The 24391-nt window shown below is 39.4% G+C and overlaps 1 protein-coding gene across 2 annotated transcripts in view; it reads right to left on the bottom strand.

The window, feature by feature from the left end:
* Nucleotides 1-11999: 11999 nt before the first annotated feature.
* The window catches only part of gemin8 (gem (nuclear organelle) associated protein 8), a 41684-nt gene continuing 29292 nt past the window's right edge, over nt 12000-24391 (bottom strand). For both annotated transcript variants that reach the window (XM_063051029.1, XM_063051030.1), the window contains exon 3: nt 12000-12288. In XM_063051029.1, the coding sequence (XP_062907099.1) occupies nt 12032-12288 (257 nt within the window). In that variant the 3' untranslated portion in view covers nt 12000-12031. The remainder of the gene's footprint in view (nt 12289-24391) is intronic.

A 24391-nucleotide genomic window follows, 5' to 3' on the forward strand; every position in this document is an offset into this window, starting at 1 on the left:
TGTCTATCATTTTCATTCTTAGCTCAGCTTTTGTTGTCTACAGGACAAACATACATATTAAAATAGTCATTTCAATCAGAGAAAAATATCCTTGGTTGAAGCAATTGGGTAATCTTCAAGCAGTTCCATAGTTATGACCAATATTTTAATTCTAGTGCTAAAATCATAATCACAGCATTAAAAGAACAGAATCTTGAATGTCACAAGGAAACTAAACGCAAAAGAGGAACATAGTTTTCTTCATAAGAATGCCATGATTGACTTGTGCAGGCTATGGATATTGATGTTAGCTTTAGTTCTCATACAGCTTTGGTTTCCATGGTAACACAGAGCAGGACTGAAATAACTATCAGTAACTCTGACTCAGAATAGTTGTCTGAAGCTCAAGAACTGGCTGGATAAAAGATGAGCTGGATTATTTAAATTCAGGAAAATATAACTCTTATACTAAAAGTAAATCAAAATGTTAAGGAAATGATTATTTCAATTCATTTGATGAGTGGATCATTAGGTATGAAACTTAATCAGAGAGACCAGGTTTCAAGTCCTCAGTGATTTTGCTTATTTTGGTTTGCAGGATTACAAAGTGTGTCTCAACACAAAGACAATCCAGTCCATCTTAAATTCACAAGCCTGTATTATAACTGAGACTTTAAACACTACCATCCTCTTTTCAAGCTCCAATACGAACAATTTGGTTTTAGCTCTCCAAAATCTTTGGCAAGCAGATATGGCAGGGTGTGTGAAAATAGTTCATAGCATAACTGTGACATAGACAATCCAGTGAACAATCAGTACATGGTTTGGCAATGGATTACATTTGGTATTATGTGCAGCAATGCATAAACCAAGTGGATGATGTTATTCGTGTGGTGCGGGTTGCTCTTGTACTACTATAGCTGAATAATAATCAATATGTGTGCTAATGAAGAGCTAATCTATGAGTGGATGGTCTGGCAAGAGTAAAGATGGGAGTTGATGATGTACAACCTGGGATAATCAGTAGGTGGGATATCAATTAATGACTGGTTAATACAATGTTCATGATTTGAGTAGGCTGTTAGTTTTGCTGGCATTCCTCCTTTCATATATCATATTTCTACTGCTTCAAACTAACTTTCATCCATAATCTGAATTAGAATCAAAGTTTAATGTTTTAATGTTTCTGGCGATGATTCTGGGAATGAAAGGGTTATCATACAAGAAACATTTGATGGCTCTGGGTCTGTACTTGCTGGAATTTAGAAGGATAAGGGAGGATCTCATTGAAACCTTTCGAATGTTAAAAGGCCTAGACAGGGAGATGTGGAAAGGATGTTTCCCATGGTGGAGGAGTCTAGGACAAGAGGGCAAAGCCTCAGGATGGAAGGGAGTCCATATGAAACAGAGATGCGGAGAAATTTCTTTAGCCAGAGGGTGGTGTATTTGTGGAACTTATTGCCACATGCAGCTGTGGAGACCAGGTCGTTGGTGTGGTTAAGGCAGAGATGGATAGGTTTTTGATTGGACATGCCATCAAAGGTTACGGGGAAAAGGCCAGGAAATGGGGTTGAGAAGGTGAAAAAAGGAACAGCCACTATTGAATGGCGCAACAGACTCAATGGGCCAATTGGCCTACTTCTACTCCTATGTCTTATGGTCTTACATATCATGAAATTTGTTGTTTTGTAGCAGCAATACATTGCAATATATAATAACTATACAATAAGAAATGTGTATTAAAAATTAAATTAAGTAGTGCAAAAAGAGAGCAAAAACAGTGAGGTAGTGTATATGGATTCATTGTAATTTCAGAAATCTGATGGATTTGACAACAAAATACACTTCAATACTGTGGAAATTTTATACACGTTTTCTTTTTGAAACCTCCCTTTTCATATCTTCTTTGCTATCATTCTCTGTTCAGCTGAAATCCATTAGCGACGTCAAGTGCAGTTGTTTTTCTTGTGAATCAGCAGACCCATATATCTAATTTAGATTCAGCAAGAGACTAACCATCAAAAGAAAACTAAACCATCAGAACATCTTAAAAAGAGAATTTAAAAATTCACACCAACAAGAATTAAAAACAGAAGGCAGTACAAAAATATACAACTAAAATTAAAATACAGTAGTAAAAAGACTTAAGACTTTTGACTCTTCAAGAACTCCATAGTTATATGAACACTTCTATTGTGGGAAGATCATAATAGACAAACTTCTGTCAGCTACTATTATACTGTATTTGAATACCACTTGATTTAAGAAGTCCTCTCTCACACTAATCCTCTAAAATACGCATAACCAAGATATGTATTTTTAACAGTTCAATATCTTAATATAAAGCTTAGTGTAGGAACAAGTGATGCAGCTGGAAAATTAAATTATTTAGTGGAAAGTGAACTGGGCACATTGAACATTGCATTCAAATTTGCATCATGTACATGTATTTCAATTGTGTTAAATTTTATGGTGGAATGGATATATCATTTCAACTATTTTACCAAGAAATATCCTGTAAAAGGATCAAAATTACTTGGCACAATATTTTCAAAAGCATATTTTGTATTAACAATGAATATGCCCCATTTGGGCACATGATAGCCCTCGGAATTCACCAATGAATCAGATCATTTCAGAGAACCCCTTACCAGATTGTGCCACTACTGGCCAATTCCAGTTACAACTTATAAAATTTACATCTTTTTGTCATCCCTCCGCAGAAGGAATCAATACATACTACCTGATCAGTTTAGTGATGAGGGAAATGGACAGTCAATATTTCTCCCTCCTGATGTTGCTTGGTAGGGGTAACATTGCCTGAGTTCTTCAAGTAGATTGTTCTCCATGTTCCAGCATCTTCAGTCTTTTGTATCTCCTGGTATCAATGTTAACTATGACCTTCATTTTTTTTTTGTTTCCACCCCATCACAAACATTAACTTTGTTCTCTTCACCCTTCCTTTTTCTGAACATTTAATGGTGCTTGTTCCTAACACACAAGAAAGGTCAGAGCCTGAAATGTTAACTCTATTTCCTATTTCCAGCATCTTCGATTGTCATTCTTATTTTAGTTTGGGAACTGATGCTTTTGGAACTCATTCTATTTCTAATTCTGGAAGGGTGTATTAGGCTTGTCTGTTACAGAGTGCAAAAGTCTCATGCTGTTAAAATGTTCATTGTACAGCATTCATTTTGACCAAAATTCAATTTTATTCTGCATTGCACTACAATTATCATGACAGAAAATACACTAGATCTATCGGCAAGACCAGAGAGCACACATTTTACGAATCAAAACAAGCTTCTGTATTCTTGCCCAATCTGATCTGTATTTTCCATTTTTAGTTTTACTGTTGTAAATTTTGAAGTTATCTGTCTTTAACATATGAAAACAAAGCTTATCCTTTATTAAGTTTTGTTATTTATTCTCTTTGCTTTTGTGGGTTTTCCCTTTCTCAGCTGATACATATAAATTAAACATTATAAGGCTGTTCCATTTTCCAGATTCCAAACTGAAATTACTACAGCTCAACTTTGATACAGAAATCTAATCATACACTTTTGATTAATAGTTTGCCTGATTCAGAAGGATCTTTATCTCATTAAGTCACATTTAGTTTGCTAAGGGTCATCATTATGGATTTTTTTTTTTTGTCCCTGGCCTGCCATTAGAGAAAGTAATTCATGCAGGCATTAAATATGAGCAAAACTTTTTTAAAGAATACAGGCAACACACACAAGATGCTGGTGGAACACAACAGGCTAGGCAGCATCTATAGGAAGAAGTACAGTCGACGTTTTGGGCTGAGACCCTTCGTCAGGACTAACTGAAAGAAAAGGTAGTAAGAGATTTGAAAGTAGGAGGGGGAGGGGAGATCCGAAATGATAGGAGAAAACAGGAGGGGGAAGAATGGAGCTACGTGCTGGAAAGTTGATTGGCAAAAGGGATACAGAGCTGGAGAAGGGAGAGGATCACGGGACAGGAGGCCTGGGGAGAAAGAAAGGGGGAGGGGAGCACCAGAGGAAGATGGAGAGCAGGCAAGGAGTTATTGTGAGAGGGACAGAGAGAGAAAAGGAAAAAAGGGGGAAAATAATAAATAAATAAAGGATGGGGTAAGAAGGGGAGGAGGGGCATTGACAGAAGTTGGAGAAATCAATGTTCATACCATCAGGTTGGCGGCTACCCAGATGAAATTTAAGGTGATGTTCCTCCAACCTGAGTGTGGCTTCATCTTGACAGTAGAGGAGGCCATGGATTGACATATCAGAATGGGAACGGGATGTGGAATTAAAATGTGTGGCCACTGGGAGATCCTGCCTTCTCTGGCGGACAGAGCGTAGGTGTTCAGCGAAGCAGTCTCCCAATCTGCGTCCGGTCTCACCAATACATAGAAGGCCACACCAGGAGCATTGGAGGCAGTATATCACACCAGCCAACTCACAGGTGAAGTGTTGTCTCACCTAGAAGGACCGTCTGGGGCCCTGAATGATGGTGAGGGAGGAAGTGTAAGGGCAGGTGTAGCACTTGTTCCGCTTACAAGGATAAGTGCCGGGAAGGAGATCAGTGGGAAGGGATGGGGGGAATGAATGGACAAGGGAGTCGCGTAGGGAGCAATCCCTGCAGAAAGCAGCAAGTGGGGGGAGGGAAAGATGTGTTTGGTGGTAGGATTTTTTCTCTCTGTCCCTCTCACAATAATTCCTTCCCTGCTATGCTGCCTGGCCTGCTGTGTTCCACCAGCACTTTGTGTGTGTTGCTTGAATTTCCAGCATCTGCAGATTTCCTCGTGTTTGCTTTTTTAAAGACGGTATTACTTTAGTGTGGACTAATATATAACGGGCATTTGTTCTTTATTTCCCACAATGCTGGTTTTAAATTTGAAACAATTGCTGGTAATTACTCATGGGACTGGCATAATACTCATTATATCCTTGATTGTGATGGAGGAGATTAACCTTAGGAACTTGCATTATAAAGGAAAGCTTGATAGGTCACGAGCCAGACTGCTCCCACCCCACAGAAACTTACTCTGTAAACAAACAAGAATAATTTATTTTGAACTTTCTCATTCATTGACTATTTGAGAGGCTATCTTTAATGGTGGTTACAATTGAGAACTCATTCCTCAAACTACTCACACAAACCTGTATTTTAATACACAGAGTTGATTATGATAAAACATACTGCATGTTTAAAGCATTACCTTTCAAATAAAATCCAGAATTTCTCTCACTTCAGCTAATTATTTCTTAACATTGATATTTTTAACCAAGGCTAAATCATTGCAGGAAATGTTAGTATGTGGAAATGCTGCTTAAGCATTGCTACAGGAATTTGTTAATAATTCTTTGCAGTAACAATGAAGTACATTCTACTTGTTCATTTTGTGAATGTAGATAAGCATAGTTTCTCATTGCAAGTAATCTTGTATATTAAAAATGTTGCAGATGTCTTAAGGTTTTCTATTTGCAGAAAGTGCAATGAATAAATATTCTCCCTCATGTCTAATATTGCACAGTTGCAATTAAACAAGCTGCTGAACACTTTCAGTATTCAGCTCCATCTTCAAGTTATTGAACTTCAGGCGTGACGATTCCTTCCAGGTAATTTCAACTATACGAAACAATTAAAAGAGATTAAGTGAAAAATTCTCTGTGAAGCCAGGAATTGAGAAGCATTACACTCACTGTACACCCATGATTGTGTAGCCAAGTTTCCATCGAACTCAATATATAAGTTTGCTTATGACACAATTGTAGGCCGTATCTCGGGTAATGATGAGTTTGAGTACAGAGAGGAAATTAAGAACCTGGTGGCATGGTGCGAAGACAATAACCTATCGCTCAACGTCAGCAAGACGAAGGAATTGGTTGTTGACTTCAGAAGGAGTAGCGGACCGCATGACCCAATTTACATCGGTGGTGCGCAAGTGGAACAGGTCAAAAGCTTTAAGTTCCTAAGGGTCAATATCACAAATGACCTGACTTGGTCCAACCAAGCAGAGTCCACTGCCAAGAAGACCCACCAGCGCCTTTACTTCCTGAGAAAACTAAAGAAATTTGGCCCGGCCCCTAAAGCACTCACTAATTTTTATAGGTGCACCATAGAAAGCATTCTTCTAGGGTGCATCACAACCTGGTATGGAAGTTGTCCTGTCCAAGACCAGAAGAAGCTGTAGAAGATCATGAACATGGCACAGCACATCACACAAACCAATCTTCTGTCCGTGGACTCACTTTACACTGCACGCTGTCAGAGCAGTTCTGCCAGGATAATCAAGGACACGACCTACCCAGCCAACACACTTTTCGTCCCTCTTCCCTCCGGGAGACGGCTCAGGAGCTTGAAGACTTGTACAGCCAGATTTGGGAACAGCTTCTTTCCAACTGTGAGAAGACTGCTGAACGGATTTTGACCTGGATCTGGGCCGAACCCTCCAAATATCCCGACCTGCTCCTCGTTTTTTTTGCACTGCCTTACTTTCCATTTTTCTATTTTCTATTTATGATTTATAATTTAATTTTTTAATATTTACTATTGATTTGTAATCCAGGGAGCGGGAAGCGAAGACTCAAATATCGCTATGTTGATTGTAAGTTCTAGTATCAATTGTTTGGTGACAATAAAGTATAAAGTATTAAGGTATTAAACATTAAGGTAACCTACTCCCTGGACCAATATGAAATGTTATAGTCAATTTTATTCTTCAGGCAATCTAACTGTGAAGAGATTTCTTTGCACTGCAATCCAATATAGAATAAACTGTGCCCAAACATTTCCATGGCAATGAAACTATCTGTTTAGGAGTGCATGCCCATTCATCTTTCAAGCTGCGTCTTCAAAATTTGCAGAATGGTGCTAGTCAGTGGCCACTTACATACATTTAAATCCTTAGATCACTTGCATCACAATGCAGGACAGCAGGTCAGTGTTCTTTTCTGATATTTAAAAAAAACAGCTGCTTTACTTTCCTTCAACAACATTCCCAGTGCAAAAGTTATAAGAAAGTCTGTTTACAGCAGTGTTCATTTGAAAATGTGCAAATATTCCCAGTTAATATTTCATTTACTTTCTTAGCTTGCTACTAGGTGAACATACTTTCTCTCAATGTCCTCTGTAAACACAGAAATTTGTAACACCTATGCAAATAGATTTTTTTTTACTTGATGTCCACTGGCAATTACATTATTTATAATACAACTTTCATGTTGTTGTCTCCCAGTGTTCAAGGGCGAAGAGACAATTTCAAACGAGGCTGGAGGCGACATTGGATGCACGGTAACTCTGGCAGGGTCCGTAAGGGCTTCCTACAAATCTAAACCCAATAGCATGAATGGCAGCGATGCTTCACTACCAGATGAACTCAACTACAGCAGTGAAGATCCTTGCTGCACCTGATGACCCTGTCATCTCTGTCTCAGAGGCCGATGTTAGGCTGTCTTTAAAGAGAGTGAACCCTCGCAAGGTAGAAGGTCCCAATGGAGTACCTGGTGTGGCTCTGAAAACCTGTGCCAACCAACTAGCAGGAGTATTCAAGGACATTTTCAACCTCTCACTGCTATGGGCGGAAGTTCCCACTTGCTTCAAAAAGGCAACAATTATACCAGTAGCTAAGAAGGATAATGTGGCTGCCTTAATGACTGTCGCCTGGTCGCACTCACATCGACAGTGATGAAATGCTTTGAGGTTGGTTGTGGCTAGACTGAACTCCTGCCTCAGCATGGACCTGGACCCATTGCAATTTGCCTATTGCCATAATAGGTCAACAGCAGATGCAATCTCAATACCTCTCCACATGGCTTTAGACCACCTGGACAACACAAGCACCTACGTCAGGATTCTGTTCATCGACTAAAGCTCAGCACTTAATACCATCATTCCCATAATCCTGATTGAGAAGTTGCAGAACCTGAGCCTCTGTACCTCCCTCTGCTATTGGATCCTTGACTTCCTAACCGGAAGACCACAATCTGTGTGGATTGGTAATAACATATCCTCCTCACTGATGATCAACACTGGTGCACCTCAAGAGTGTGTGTTTAACCCACTGCTCTGCTCTCTATATACACATGACTGTGTGGCTTGGCACTGCTCAAATACCATCTATAAATTTGATGATACAACCATTGTTGGTAGAATCTCAGGTGGTGACGAGAGGGCATACAGGAGTGAGATATGCCAATTAGTGGAATGGTGCCGCAGCAACAACCTGGCACTCAGTGTCAGTAAGACAAAAGAGCTGATTGTAGACTTCAGGAAGGGGAAGACAAAGGAACACATACCAATCCTCACAGAGGGATCAGAAGTGGAGAGGAGAGTGAGCAGCTTCAAGTTCCTCAGTGTCAAGATCTCAGAGGATCTAACCTGGTCCCAACATATCGATGTAGTTATAAAGAAGGCAAGACAACAGCTATACTTTACTAGGAGTTTGAAGAGATTTAGCATGTCAACAAATACACTCAAAAACTTCTATAGTTGTACCGTGGAGAGCATTCTGACAGGCTGCATCACTCTCTGGTATGGAGGGGCTACTGCACAGGACCGAAAGAAGCTGCAGAAGGCTGTAAAGCTAGTTAGCTCCATCTTGGATACTAGCTTACAAAATACCCAGGACATCTTCAGGGAGTAGTAGCTCAGAAACGCAGCATCCCACATGCCCTTTTTTCACTGTTACCATCAGGTAGGAGGTACAGAAGCCTGAAGGCACACACTCAGTGATTCAGGAATAGCTTCTTCCCCTCTGCCATCCGATTCCTAAATGGACATTGAATATTTGGACACTACCTCACTTTTTAAAAAAATGTATAGTATTTCTGTTTTTGCACTTCTTTTAATCCATTCAATATACATAATTGATTTACTTGTTTATTTATAATTTTTTTTCTCTGCTAGAATATGTATTGCATTGCTAGGTTAACAAATTTCACGTCACATGCCGGTGACAACAAACCCGATTCTGACAGACACTTCAGCCCATCTAACCGGTTCCAAATGAATAAGCCACCTTGTTCCATTGACCTGCACCAGGACCATAGCCCTCCATAACACTCTCAGATTCACATACCTATCCAAAGTTCTCTTAAATGTTGAAATTGACCCTGTATCCACCACTTGCACAGGAAGTTTGTTCCTCACTCTCACCATCCCAAGTGAAGAAATTCCCACTCATGTTCCCCTTAAACATTTCACCTTTCATCCTTAACCCATGACCTATAGTTGTAGTCCTATGCAACCTCAGCTGAAAATGCCTGCTTGCATTTATATATACCCATTATAATTTTGTATACCTCTATTAAATCTCCTCTCAATCTTCTATTTTCTACACTCCCAGTCTTGGTGTCATCCACAAATTTGCTCATCCAGTTTGCCACATTATCATTCAGATCATTGATATAGATGACAAACAATGGACCCAGCACTGATCCCTGCGCACACTACTGATCACAGGCCTCCAGTCAGAGAGGCAACCATCTACTACCACTCTGTAGCTTCTTCCATGAATCCAGTTTACTATCTCATCTTGAATGCCAAGCAACTGAACCTTCCTGACCAAACTCCCATGCGGGACCTTGTCAGATGCCTTGCTAAAGTCCACGTAGACAACATCCACTCCTTGCCTTCATTAATTTTTCTGGTAACTTTTCCAAGAGACCTATGATAACTTTGGAGGAGTTACAAGCTTCAGTGGCTGAGATGAGAGAGGCTGAACATACAATAACTGTTGCCCAGCTGCTTCACCAGTCTTCGCTTTATGGGAGAGTGGCAAAGAGAACGCCATTGTTGAAAAAAAAACTCATGAAATCTCGGCTAAATTCTGAAGTCAGCTGGAAGAAGTTCTATGGTCTGATGAAACCAAAATTGAGTTTTTTGGCCATGAGACTAAACGTTATGTTTGGCATAAGCCAAATACCACACATCAAAAACACACCATCCCTACTGTGAAGCATGGTGGTGTTTATATCATGCTGTGGGGATGCTTCACTGCAGCAGGCCCTGGAAAACTCGTGAAGTAGAGGGTAAAATGAATGCAGCAAAATACAGGGAAATCCTGGATGAGAACTTGATGCAGTCTGCAAGAGAAATGCATCTTGGGAGAAGATTTTCCAGCAAGACAATGGCCCCAAACATAAAGCTGAAGCTACACAGGAATAGCTAAAAAGCAACAAAGTTAATGTCCTGGAGTGGCCAAATCAGAGTCTAGACCTCACTCCATTTGAGAATTTGTGGCTGGACTTGAAAAGTACTGTTCACTCATGATCCCCATGCAACCTGACAGAGCCTGGTGAGTTTTGTAAAAAATGGGGAAAAATTGCAGTGTCCAGATGTGCAAGGCTGTAAACAACCTATCAGACTTAAGGTTGTAATTACTTGCAAAGATGCATCTACTAAATACTGACTTGAAGAGGGTGAATACTTATGCAATCAATTATCTTGTGTTTTATAATTGTAATTAATTTAGATCACTTTGTAGAGATCTGTTTTCACTTTGACCTTAGAATATCTTCAAATAACTTCCTCACTACTGATGTCAGGCTCACCGGTCTATAAAACAACTGAACAATACTGTATTAGCTATCCTCTAATCGTGACCGAGGATGTTTTAAAAATCTCTGCTAGGAGCCCTGCAATTTCTGTACTAACCTCTCACAGGGTCCGAGAGAACACCTTATCAGGCCCTAGAGTTTATCTCCACCCCCTCCCCCCCCACAATTTTTCTCAAGGCAGAAAACATTTCCTCCTCTATAATCTGTATAGGGTCCATGATCTACTGCTGTATTTCCACTGTTTGTCTCCAGAGTAAATGCAGATGCCAAATATTCCATTTAAAGTCCCACCCCCCCATTTCTTTTGACTCCAAACATAGATTACTACTCTAATCTTGCTTACTCATTTCCATAGGTGCTGCCTGACTTGCTGAGTTCCTCCAGCATTTTGTGCATATCCCAATCCACACTTGACAGATCCTATCTGATACCATCAAACCTGGCCTTTCACCGATTTAGAATCTCAATGTGAGGATCCGACCCATGCTTTTCTATAAATACCTTGAAACTAATGGCATTTGATCACTAAATGCAAAGTGTTCTCCTACACAAGCTTCTGTCACCTGCCCTATCTCATTCCCTAACAGGAGATCTAGTACCACACTCTCTCGTTGGGACTTTCATGTACTGATTCAGGAAATTTTCCTGAATACATTTGACAAACTCATTCCCATCCAGCCCTTTTACAGCATGCGAGTCCCGGTCAATATGTGGAAAGTTAAAATTGCCTACTATCACAACCTAGCTAAATGCATTTTTAATCTCTGTTTTTGTCATTACTAGACTCTTCCAATGTTTGATTCCAAATGTTTTATTTTCCTCATGCATATTCTACAACTGTAATTCATCCAAAATATTGCTGCTGCACCAATGTAAAGGTAGCTCTTCTATTATTGCCAGACTCCTGAAGCTCTTCATACAAACATAAATCAACTTCATTTTATTCTTATATTTATATGTCAATGTAGCCTTAATCCAACCTACCTTGGTGAAATGCACTTTCCTCATGTCCCTTTTTGTGCCATGCATCTCTATTCCTTGTTCTTTTAATGTCACCTTTCATGAAGCAATCTTTAAGTGATTGTGCTCCAACTCCTCTCAACACTTATCCCATATTTTACCTTCTCTTTTGACAGCATCAAACTTCAATTAAATAGTTTGTAAAGTATTGATAAGTGTAGAAAGGATGCAAGGATTATATCTCAAGCAATAATGTAGTGATGTGAGCCAAGATTAGAAAAAAAGCTAAATTTTACAAGCCTGGTAAAATAAATCAGTGGACCATAATGTTCTTTGGATGTTGACCTTCTGACTTTATCATACCACTAGGTTATAGCAGAATTTGAGGCTTTCATAGAAAAGCACCTCCTACTTGGTAATAATAAAAGTTACAATGTTTATAAGTCATAAGTGAGTACTGTATTATAAAGTAAAAACTGCTAAAAATTCAATGTAGGAATATCTGTCACAGATCCATAGAATCAGTAAGTTTTTATAAGAACATGCAATCAAAACTTAAGAGGAATTACAGGCCAATACTTTGGCTGCTTTTTATCACACTGTCTGTCAAATGAAAGTTGCATTGCAGTTTCCATTCCTTGTATTTTAGCAGCACCATCTCCATATAATCTTTTCATCTCAACCATTCTCCTTACACCAGGCCTTTCTGCTGGTGGCTGGATCGTTCTTCCTGAAGCATTGTGAAAGTCTTGGTCAGCCAACACGTAGGTCATATGCTGTTCGGCATCAAACTGCTGTTGTCGCTCTGTGGATGTAAAGAAGAGCTTGTGTGAGTATTATGAAGCATAAACATAAATGCTGATTTCCATCTTCAGTGACAAAAAGAAAACAACAGTAAAGATGTTTGTCAAAATGAACCCGTGTCAAAAGGCTCACATCTGAAGTTTGGAAGCAATATAGTAGTATTGGCCTATTGGTTGTACAATAGGGAAGTTATCCCTGTTAGAGCTAGAGTTCTTCTGTGGACCAGTTAGGCCAAGTATTTCTGTGCTGTTCATTCTACGTAATTTCACTCAATTGCAATGTCAGAAAATAGAAGTTGCAAGACAAAACCTCCAACGTTTCAAACTATTCTGTAAGCCTAATAACATTTATGAGGTTTTTTCCCTCAAAAAAAACTTAAAAATAAAAAGAATTAGATCTTGGAGATGAGAAGCTCCTATGCATTTTTTACATGGGGTAAAATATTTATCTGACAATTACACAAACAAATTGAAGTTCAACCCATTATCTGATTAGAACAGATTAAAGTACTTAATGCCAATTGTTTCTGACCATTTCAGATACTACATGCTGTAACAATTTACTGCACTATAATTCTAAACAATGCAGAAATGAAGTTTAGATTTCTCATTTGAATAAATCATTGTTTCTAATCCAGTTTCTCTCTTCACTTCCACAATCATTCGTGAATGGAGCTTTCTGCATGATGCATGTTTACTTTAAACACTAAATGATTTCAGTTGAATTAGAATTACACATCCAGTACATTTTGCTTTGAACACATACAAGGCACAAGTTGTTGACCTTAATGTCGAAATTTCATGCATTTCTCATGGTCATCTATATGTTGGTTGCTTGGGGAGGTAAAAAGGTAATTCACACGTTTTTACACAAGATTAAAAAAAGATTGCATCTTCTGAGACACTTCAACATTGAAGTCAAGTAAACTTACATGTTGTACTACGTACCTACCTACTTGAAGAACTACTACATTCACTTTTTGTATATACATTTACTTTCAATGTGCATTGTTTCCTTTGTAACTCTAGTTAGAGCATAATTTTAAACCCCTAATTATTTCTATCCATGGAATCATTATACTTTATGTTAACTTATTTCATTACAAGAATGTTATAAAACCCATCTGCATGAATATAAATGCAAACAACATGATTGTTGGCATAATAACCTGACCAATGCCGGGTATACCAGTTAATAAATAAGTTTGAAAGGATTAGGTAAATAGCACCTACACAGATCCTTTCATCTTGGTATGTTCTAAAGCACATTCAATATAGACAGTGTCCTAATCATTAATTTCACTGCCCTGTGTTGTTCTTTTTTATAACAAATTATCTTACTCACTTTGTTACACTAACCCTAGGGGCCGTAATGGAATGAAAATGTGCTAGCATGCCAGAAATATATTCACGACTGACCATTTCAACAAACCAGCTTTGTTGAAAAAGGGACTGTAATTTTCAATGTTTTCCACTAAGTAATACCTATAAGACTAGAGATTTTAGAAAGTTTAACTTGGGGTTGTTATTGGCAACAATTACAAACAAGAAATTTACCAATATTAACTCATGGGGGGAGAACCAAAGCTTCAATCCAGTGAATGTGTATGCAAATTTTAACCATTCCCTTCAAATCAGTGTTGCATCAATCACTTTCATTTTGCCACTGACACAGCCATTGCAACCACATTAGAATGCAAGCTGTGAGATTTGATTTAAACCAGCTGACATAGCAATGTGAATTTGTTAACTCCAATCTGTCATTATTTTCATTTTGTATACACAGTACTAACAAGACAGATTTAATAGTTGTACCATCAAATCAAATTTTCCATGTATAATTATCACACATACAACATTTATCTAAAAGTAAAAATGCAATGCTATAATTAACAGCAGCAACTGGTGGAATTAATGGTATTTCAATGGGAGCATATGGAGTTCCGTGCTAACCAAAATATCCTGATAACCACTGGCAATCACCAAACACAAAACTGAAGTTCTGCAAGAGCAATAATTTGTTCTTAATTAAATAATGGGAAGACTAAAGCTATCATCTTCATTTCCCATCATAATTTCCATAAGATTACCAGTGATTCACTGCCTTGGGCTGAACTAGACTCTTCAGAACTCAGCATTTCATGACTCCTTATCGGTTCCAACCTATTGACATCACTTCTGTTAAACTTCCTACCCCAATCCTACCTAATCATGTATGCTGCCAAAATCCTCTCCCACGTTGTGTTGTCCTGACCCAACTATTCAATGCTCTCCTACTGATGTGGAAAGGATCTCACATATTCCTACCTTGAAGTTCACAATACGGAAACATTTGAAGCAAGTGGATAGAAGTAACCAGATGCCACATCTAGGCCTCAAAGGCAAATTTGCATGGATGAAGCTAATCAAGAGTTGGATTCTGAAGTTTTTAATCCAACATTTTTACAGAAGTCAGGAAAGAGGCATGAAATTTGTCGCTTCATGATTGTTTTATTAAATGTCAATAGAACAAAGAAAGTTGAAAACAAACTGTAGTACAGGTTCGAGCAGAAAGGAGAGACAAAGAAAAAGATGTGCTGCCTTTTTGTCAGCTCTTTTTATACACATAGATAAGAAACATTCTACTCAGATTTGCAGTTAAGAGTCAGCAAATCAGAAAGCTGCTATTCAAATAATGCAGCACCAGAGAAGCTTCCAGAGTTTTCCAGAATCATCCAAATGTGACCACTAAAGGGACACACCGAACAGCAATTGTTGCACTGCAAAGAAAATGCCACTTGAACAGTCAGATCCAACAATCCCCCTATGATTCTAAATCACCCATTTAGAATCATAACATCTGAAAATTTGGAAGCAGTAAAACTTGTGGTATCTACATTAAATAAAAAATAATCAAAATGATATGATATATAAAAGGTACATATTCTTTAACACACATACAAGTTGCTTTTATCTGTGTTGCTTGAAATTCCAGCACCTGCAGATTTCCTTGTGTTTACATATTCTTTAAAGTACTTATAGGATTATGTCATGGTTAGGCAGATGAGTAGGCACACTTGTGTGAACTTGAACTATTCTATTAATGATCACCCTTAAACAAGTAAAAAAGGTGTAAATTATGATAAGGCATATTAGTATGAATAATATGACTCATAATATTAAGTAACCCCTGCTTCCAAGACTTAATCAAAGAAATCTCATCCATCAGATTGATGTATTTGAGCTGTAAATATAATTGCATGAAGTATCCCCTACTGGAATGGTACCTTCAGAACAATCAAAAGGTAGCTTTTATAGTCAACGTATGGAAAGATTTAATAGCTTTGACATGAATATTAGATGCAGATTTACAGATATCTCAGGATAAGGCATGAATAATGAGGGTGGAGTACGATGGCACAACAGCGACTTCTTCAAGCTCATTAACAAAAATAGCTTAATTTCTATCTTTGATGTCACTCTTTTTCCTTTTCAGGGTGGATCAGGTTCTGTCCGAGACCCTAACCTGCAGTTACACTCAGACTTCGGTCCTTTGCGGTGGTGGAACCCACTCCCAGGGGCTCACAACCTATGCTTTTCGAAATCCCATGGATGCAGCTGAGAAGATCAGTGCGTCTTCAGGGTTCCAAGGCTTCACAGCCTTGGGAACGAGCCATTTCTAATTTGGGGCCGCTGACTGAAGCGACACGGAAGGAAGCAAAACATCAGGAACAGCGAATCGGCTGTCGTGACTCTGTATTCAGCGAATCGCACACTTGCTCTCTCTTGTTGGTGTTGGTCAGAGCACTGGAAAAAAAGCAGCATGACAGACTTGCAAATCATTGCAAATCAGCAAATTGTTTTGTTATATTTCCCTTTGCTGCGAAAGGAGGCACCTCTCTGTCCCTTTATTGGGGACAGAGAGAAGGAGAGCCTATGGTATGTCAAATTGTCAGGTGAACGATAAGTTTTGTTGTACTGAAGACCATGGTCTTTCTTGGGGGCTTTGCTATTGCTTGCTTGGTGAGTGGAGGGTACTGATGCCTTTTTTTTGGTGAAGTGGGGGAGGGGAGGGTCATTGCTTTGCTGCTGCTGCTTGTGTGGGGGGGAGTTTGGGGGGGCTTTGGGGGTCTAAGTTTTTACTTTACCTCATTCTTTACGGTACTCTTCTGTTTTTGTAGATGTCTGTGAAGAACAAGAATTTCAGGATATACATTGTATACATTTTTCTGATACTAAATCGAACTATTAAATAGGTCAGATACTGTATGATTCCTTAAATCCTGCTGATTAAATTTACATAAATGATTCAGTTTAAGATGGTATGTAGGGGGCATGATCATCATATATTTGCATCTCTCTTGAGAATATTGAATCATAGGCATAATATCGACATAGCCATTGCTGGAATGTTTAATAAAAAAAAAGCACATGTTTGTTCTGGATCTGCAGGAATGCCCAGCATTGATGAATATTTTGAAGTGTGCGGTATATACTGAGATACCCAACAGGTAGTGGCATTTACAACACCAGGAAATTCATGTGATTCTTGCAAGTATACATTAGCAGTTATCTCAATTGGCACATTTTGGGTAGAAAAAATTGGCAAAATATATAACAACAAATAATATCAGAATAAACTTCATAATGTCCAGTAGATCAAAGTCTTCCAGCTTGTTAGTGATTTGCTCATTGTAGCCCGGCACTGTAGGCACAGTGGCAGAGGTTACTAAAATGTTAACCACAGTGTACGAGGGGTGGTTGATAAGTTTGTGGCCTCCAGTAGACGGAGTCAATTTTAGAAAACCTAGCAAATTTATTTTTCAACATTGTCCCCTCCTACATGTACACACTTAGTCCAGTGGTCGTGGAGCATACGGACTGCTTCTTTGTAGAAGTGGACCACAGCAGGGGTGATTGATAAGTTTGTGGCCTAAGGTGGAAGGAGATGAGTTATTAACTTCAAACTTTCTGCATTATCACTCAAAGAGTTGAAATGCATGTGCATGTAACAAGAGTGTCTTGGACCTCCAGGTGGTCCACAGCAGGGGTGATTGATACGTTCATGGCCTAAGGTGGAAGGAGAAGGATACAGCTCGTTATATGCACGTGCAGTTCAACTCTTTGAGTGAAAATGCAGAAAGTTTGAAGTTTCTCCTCATCTCTTTCTACTTTAGGCCACGAACTTATCAATCACCCCTGCTGTGGACCACTTCTGGAGGTCCAAGACACCGACGTCTACAAAGAAGGGATCCGTATACTCCACGACCACTGGACTATATGTGTAAATGTAGAAAAAATAAATGTGCTAGGTTTTTTAAAATTGACACCTTCTACCTTGGGCTACAAACTTATCAATCACCCCTCGTATGTTGTCCTAGTCGCGTCCCACTTTAGCTCACTTGCGTTGGCTGGAATGAGCTGTTGGGACAAGTGCTGCATGTGAGCTTGATTTCAACATTTAAGTGAAGTTTGTATAGGTCCATGGATAGAAGGGGTATGGAAGATTATGGCCCAGGTGCATGTCGATGGGAGTATGCAGGCATGGACTAGATGGGCCAAAGGGCTTGCTTCTGTGCTGTACTTCACTATGACTCAATGACCTCCCCCGTCAAGCTCCTAGTGGTTCCTTATGTGGTTTATTAATCAGAACCCATGCAATAGGATTCCAGATGTGTCCTTCTGTTGGATTACCCCAAGAAGCAGAAACCTGTGGAGAAGTAGACTGGACAGCTTGGGCTAATTTCACACAACAGTAAAAAAAAACTGTCTCCCATGATGTGTGTATCAGCCTCGCTGAGGTCAAGGGCTCCCATCAGTGACATGGGATGCCTGGTTACCACCTTGAATGGATTTAGTTTAGTTTTCTTGTTTGGGGTTGCTCTGATGCTACACAAGCCGTAGGCCATGGTACTCTTTCCTCATGACACTAAAGTCAGTCAGTGTTTGATGGTCCCATTCATTTGTTTGACTTGTCCTGATGATTATGAGTGATGTGGACAATGAAAAGACCACTCATCAGTTGACTAATTCCTGACAAACACTTCCAGTGAAATGTGTTCCTTGGTCAGCGTTGTTTTGAAATGGCAATCCCCATCTCAGAATATAGACCCTGATCAGAGTTTTTGCTGTGTGGCAGTGGTCTTCTTTGTTGGAATAGTGTCCACCCATCTTGAAAACTTGTCCATTATAACTCGCCCATTATTAAATCTGAGTATCCTTAACACTTTGGCAAAGTAATTTAGTCCACTTGTAAGTGTAAAAATGGACCAGGTGGGCAGTTGTTTTCTGGAATGTCACTCATCTTTCAAGCACGTGTTAATCTTGTGCCCTGAACTTTGGATTCCACCACCATAGGGAGAATCTGTCGATCATCTTTTGCACTCCAATGTGTCATAGGAAGTGTAGCTGCTGTGCCAGATAAGGAAGCAACATAGTTGGAGCTACTAATCTATGACTATTACATCTCTGTACTCCACTTCTCACCATTTTCCAACCAGAACCACTTTTGACAGTTAGGGCAATGAACTTGCGATTCTCAAAAATCTTGTTGTTCATCTGTGATGCAGAGTTCAACTTCATTTCCATACTTCCAGTTATTGGGTTCACTGCATTATGTTCTTGGTACTTCTTTTAATTCTTTCTGTGCTGTGTACTCCACAACCCCCGAATGCATTTCCACAGCTTTCCATTATAGTTGTTTTGGAGTGGCTTTTACATTTTAATACTACTTCTGATGACAATTGTATAACAGCCATAAGTTCCTGTACTAGTTGGCTATTCTTGATTGGGGTTCCTACAGCCGTATTATCTCCAAAACGTATCTCCATAAGTTTCCAAAGTCATGGATAACACCAAAAGTATATCGAGAATCAGTGTAGATATCAGTTATCTTCCTTTCGTCAACTCACAAGCTTCAATTAAAGCTTTTAGTTCCTCCTATTACGTGGATGCTCCATGAGTCATTCGAATACCTTTCTTAGTCACTGAGGAGCCATCAGTATACAGAATCAGATCTTTGTCAGAGCAATAACCAACAGGATGCTGTTGATCTCCACGTTCCAGTTAAGACTGCCGTCATATGTTTCTCATTGACATACAGCACATATGGTCTACCTGTATCGGGGAATCTAAATGCAGGTATAGCACATAATGTCACCTTTCAAGCTTGAAACACTTCCGTTTGTTCTTCATTTAGAGTCACAGGGTCATCTGAGCACTTACTACCTTCAGCAGATTTTTGAGTGGTCGGGCAATAGTTGATGGATCTTTCATCAGAGGGGTCAATACATTGATTAGCAATGGTTTCATCTTCAGTCCTGCATGTCTTCACTCCCTGGGTCATTATTAGAGCAAGCCGTGACATAGCTATCAATCTTGCTTCAACACTGTCATCTTCACTTGAGTTGCTAGGAGCCGCTGGAGAGTCCATCCATGTCCATTTCATCTGGACTTTTCCATTAATTTTAATCACAATTTGTGTCACATTCTTCTGCTGTTCCAGTTATATACAGTAATGGAGTAGAGAGTGGTTTTCCTCTGCATTTCAGGTTGCTACATCTGACCTACAATTGTTTTTTTTACAATCCTTGTCTGTAATTTGGGAAGAGCTCACTTCCCACTGCTAGCACTGTCACCTTTAAAAAAAAGTATCAGACAATTACACCCCCAGGAGAGGGTGAAGTTACTGGGCTTGTTTCTGAAATTAACAATAATGATAGTCATTAACCCATGTCATTCTAACTACAAGTTAACTGCTTCAAAATACAGATCACGCCTGTTAATATTATCAGCACTAAAATGCATGTTCCAACAGCTCTGTCCAAATACGGAGGACATCACTGTCAGGAAACAAAAGACTTTATTTTAGAACTTGGCACCCACTAGACATCAGCTCTCACCACCTACACGTCCTTTCTTTTGAAATCTGGATTTGAATGCAGCTATGTGTGCAGATGTATTTTTTTGTTTACTGGCCGCAAATTTCCTAAATAAAATAATCAGCTTCAATTGGTCATTAGTTCAATTCGAAGAGCTGCCTTTAATTCAGCAATAGCCATCAGTGTTACTCTGTTGACAACAAGGAACTTTGTTAGAGCTGGAGTCAGTGCAGAGGTTTGACCCTATATATGGATTCTTAGGCTCCAATTCACAACACTGATTCTCTCTTTATATATTAAACCAGGTAATACTTCTGCATCTTGTTAGAATGTATATATTGTTTCACACTCAATTATTCTCTTGTGTATTTTGTTTTTACAAGGTATAAATGACTAAAGGGAAAATTATGAACATGAGAAAATCTGCAGATGCAGGAATTCCAAAGCAACACACACAAAATGCTGGAGGAGCTCAGCAGGTCAGAAAGCACTGATGGAAATGAATAAACAGTGGACATTTTGGGCCGAGACTCTTCTTCAGGACTGGAGAGGAAGGGAGAAGACGACCGAATAAAAAGGTAGGGGAGGGAAAGGAGGATGGCTGGGAGGAGACAGATGAAGCCAGGTGGGTTGGAAAGGTAAAGGGCTGAAGAGGAAGAATATGATAGGAGAGGAGAGTTGATCATAGGAGGAAGGGACCCAAGGAGAGGAGATAGGCAGGTGAGGCGGTAAGGGGCTAGAGTGGAGAGGAGAAAATTTATTTTTTACCTGAAGGAGAAATCGATATTCATGTTTTCAGGTTGGAAGCTTCTGAGACAGAATATAAGGTGCTGCCCCTCCATGCTGAAGGTGGCCTCCTCGTGGCACAAGAGAAACCTTGGACGACATGTTGGAACGAGAATAGGAATTGTAATTAAAATGTTCTGCCGACGGGAAGTACTTGACGAAGTGGTCTCCTGATTTACGATGTGTCTCACCAATGTCGAGACTGGACACAATAGATAACACAAATGGATTTGCAGGTGAAGTGTTGCCTCACCTGGAAGGACTGTATAGGGCCCTGAATCAAGGTGAGAGAGGTGGTTTATGGCAGGTGTAGCACTTACGACGCTTGCAGGAGATTAGTGGGGACAGACTAATGGACAAGGGAATCGTGGAGGGAACGATCCCTGTGGAAAAGTGGGGTGATAAAGATATGTTTGGTGGTATGATCCCTTTGGAGATGGTGGAAGTTATGGAGAATGATGTGTTGGATGCGGCGACTCATAGGGTGGTAGGTAGGTTGATCCTGGCTTTTGCTTCTGATATAAAGAGAGGCAATAGCTTTTAGCTGGGACAAAGTTGGAATATTCCAAACGATCTTTGCATGCCTGACTTACAGAATGGAGAGGAAGACAGGCCTCAAACCAGTGAGCTTCACTGTAGATGCACAGTTGATTGTGACACATTCACAGTCAAACAGTTACAGTAACATTTAACAAAGCTTGTGGATTAGGGTGATAAGAGGAAAAAGTACACATAATGGATGAAATCATATTGTCTTAAATGACATGTCCTTGAGAACTCAGAAATTTATAGGTTAAAAACTAAAAGAAATGTGACATCATTCACCTGTTGAAATAGCAGCAATAACGAACAACATAGTAGAGAATATCAGATCCTGAATTATCTGTAGAGAGAGAGATGGAAAATGACAACACAAGTTTGTGCATAATTAATACTGGGTTGGTCGGCTAGTGGCATAGTGGCATCAGCGCCGAACTTCGGAGCGAAGGCTCCGTAATTCGAATCCAGCCGGCTCCCTTGCACACTCTCCATCCGTGCTGGGTTGAGCGTCGAGCTAGCAACTCGGCATCGTAAAAATAAGAAAGCCTGCTAAAAAAACGCCGTCATCCCAATGACTCCGCTCGGAGTTAAGGGCTTTCTTCTTCAATACCGGGTTGGTAAAATGAATACTGAACTCCATAATTACCCCAAGTTGGGATTTAATTATCCCAAACCGGAAAGCAATCACAGTGTTGTTTCTTTGTATTACTAACTGTTATTAACCAAGTATAAAATCTGCACTAGGATCATGCCAAAAGGGTAACTTGTTTGTTCAAATAAACAAACATAATACAATGGTTAGGGGAAATCAGAGTATCTGGAACATTATAATTACCTTCTACTTTCTAACTTCACACAACTATGTAGCACACAATTCTTGTTAATTATTTCCAACTATTTCAGAGATGTGACGTACTAAAACAATCTATTGTGCTACAATATTAATCAATACAGAAATGAATGAGTTGAGATTTGCTATTTGTATAAATCAAGTTCAATTAATTGTCATTCAGCTTTACACATGTATATCACCAAATGAATCAACATTCCTCCGGACCAAGGTGCACAACACAAGACATATAACTTATACAAACACATACAGTAATATTACAAATAAATTAACAAATAAGGTGTATTTACAACACAGGTTAAAAAGTAAACAGTATAATGTTATTGGCACTTCAGATGTAATGAGACCTGGGTGCTAGCAGAGAGTTCAGTGGTCTTACGGCCTGGGTGAAGAAGCTGTTTCCCATCATAACAGTTCATGTCTTAATGCTATAGTACCTCCTGCTTGATGGTAGGCTGTCAAAGAGATTGTTGGACAGATGGGACGGATTATTGACAATGCTAAGGGTCATGCCTTTGCAATGCTCCTGATAAATATTTCTGATGGGTGGAAGAGAGATATTTATCAATCTTAGTTCCTAATGCACTTTCCCTCTTCACCTCCACCAACACTCTTTTGGGCATGATGAGTTCTTACTTTAAATAGTGAATGATTTCAATCCAATTAGAATTACCGAATTTAGCAACTGGTAATCTTGAAGATTAATTCAAAGCTAAGTTATAGCAAGGCTGGTAAATGTTAAAGTTTATTCACCAACCATATTGTTTGTTGCCATATGTCCACGTATTTTTAGATTGAAGTACTATTAAAAAACAGCAACTTTCCTCAGTTTAATGTAAACCAGATGGCCAGTTAAGCAAAAATGTTAACAGATGTTAGAAAAGAGCTATTTTACAATAGGCTACATAATTTTGATACTTTACTCTTGTAGTCTCCAACTTTGTCACTCAGACTTACTGGGGTTATGGGCAACACACACAAAACATGGAAGGAACTCAGCAGGTTAGACAGCATCTATGGAGGGAGGGAAATAAACAGTCAATGTTTCGGGCCAAGACCCTTCATTAGAACCAGAAAGGAAGAGGGCAGAAGTCTGAATAAGAAGTGTGCAGAGGGAGAAAAATAAGAAGCTGGCAAGTGATTGGTGAGACCAGGCGAAGAAGAAGATGGGTGTGTGGGTGAGGGGAATGATAGGAAAACTGGAAGCTGACAGGTAGTAGAAGTAAAGGGCTGAAAAAGGAATAAAGGGAAGGAGACGGGGAACCAGAGGGAGGTGATGGGCAGACCATGAGGGTGGGGGGTTGGAGAAGGGATGAGAGGGTCACAAGGATATTGGGGGGGAGGGGTAAACAAAAAAGTTGGTAAGGGTGGGGTGTGGAAAACAGAGGGGAGTGGCTACCAGAAGTTAGAGAAATTATTGTTCATGCCATCGGGTTGGTACCTATCCAGATGGAATATGAGGTATTGAGTGCATGGAGCTTATTAAGTGATTAAGTGGTGATCAAGGACTGAGGAAGTAAAGATTCCTCTTGTCCTTTTTGGACCCATTGCAGTATAGAAGTTCAATGCTGTTCATGCATCTGTTTTCCTTAAATAATCTCTGGTGACACCCACTGAGAGGAAACTGTACTGCAGAATGTAAAGTTACTAATGCATTGTGATAAGTTGAAAGGTGCTGCCTTCTTGTGTGGCAAAATCATATCCAGCAGGCTTTACACCTCAGTAAAGTTCTGTTTTGGCCAATAGCTCAGAATAAAAGAAATTATATCCAAAGAACAACCCACTTTCATTTTTCATGTTCTTAATGTGATTAAAACTAGAGCACAAATAAAAAGAACTGGAAACTTCTCATTGTCTAATGAAAGGGTCCTGATGAAGTGTCTCAACAAGAAATGTTGATTGTTCATTTCCCTCCATAGACGCTTCGTGACCTGCTGATTTTCTCCAGTTCCTTTGTGTGGTGCTTCAGATTTGCAGCATCTGCAGTCTCTTGCATCTCCATATTTTCAATTCTAATTATTTTTGTGCATTTCAAAATCTTTCACTCCAACTCTTCCCACATTATTTCCC

Source organism: Mobula hypostoma, chromosome 6 (genome assembly GCF_963921235.1).
Source record: "Mobula hypostoma chromosome 6, sMobHyp1.1, whole genome shotgun sequence".
Classification (NCBI taxonomy): domain Eukaryota; kingdom Metazoa; phylum Chordata; class Chondrichthyes; order Myliobatiformes; family Myliobatidae; genus Mobula; species Mobula hypostoma.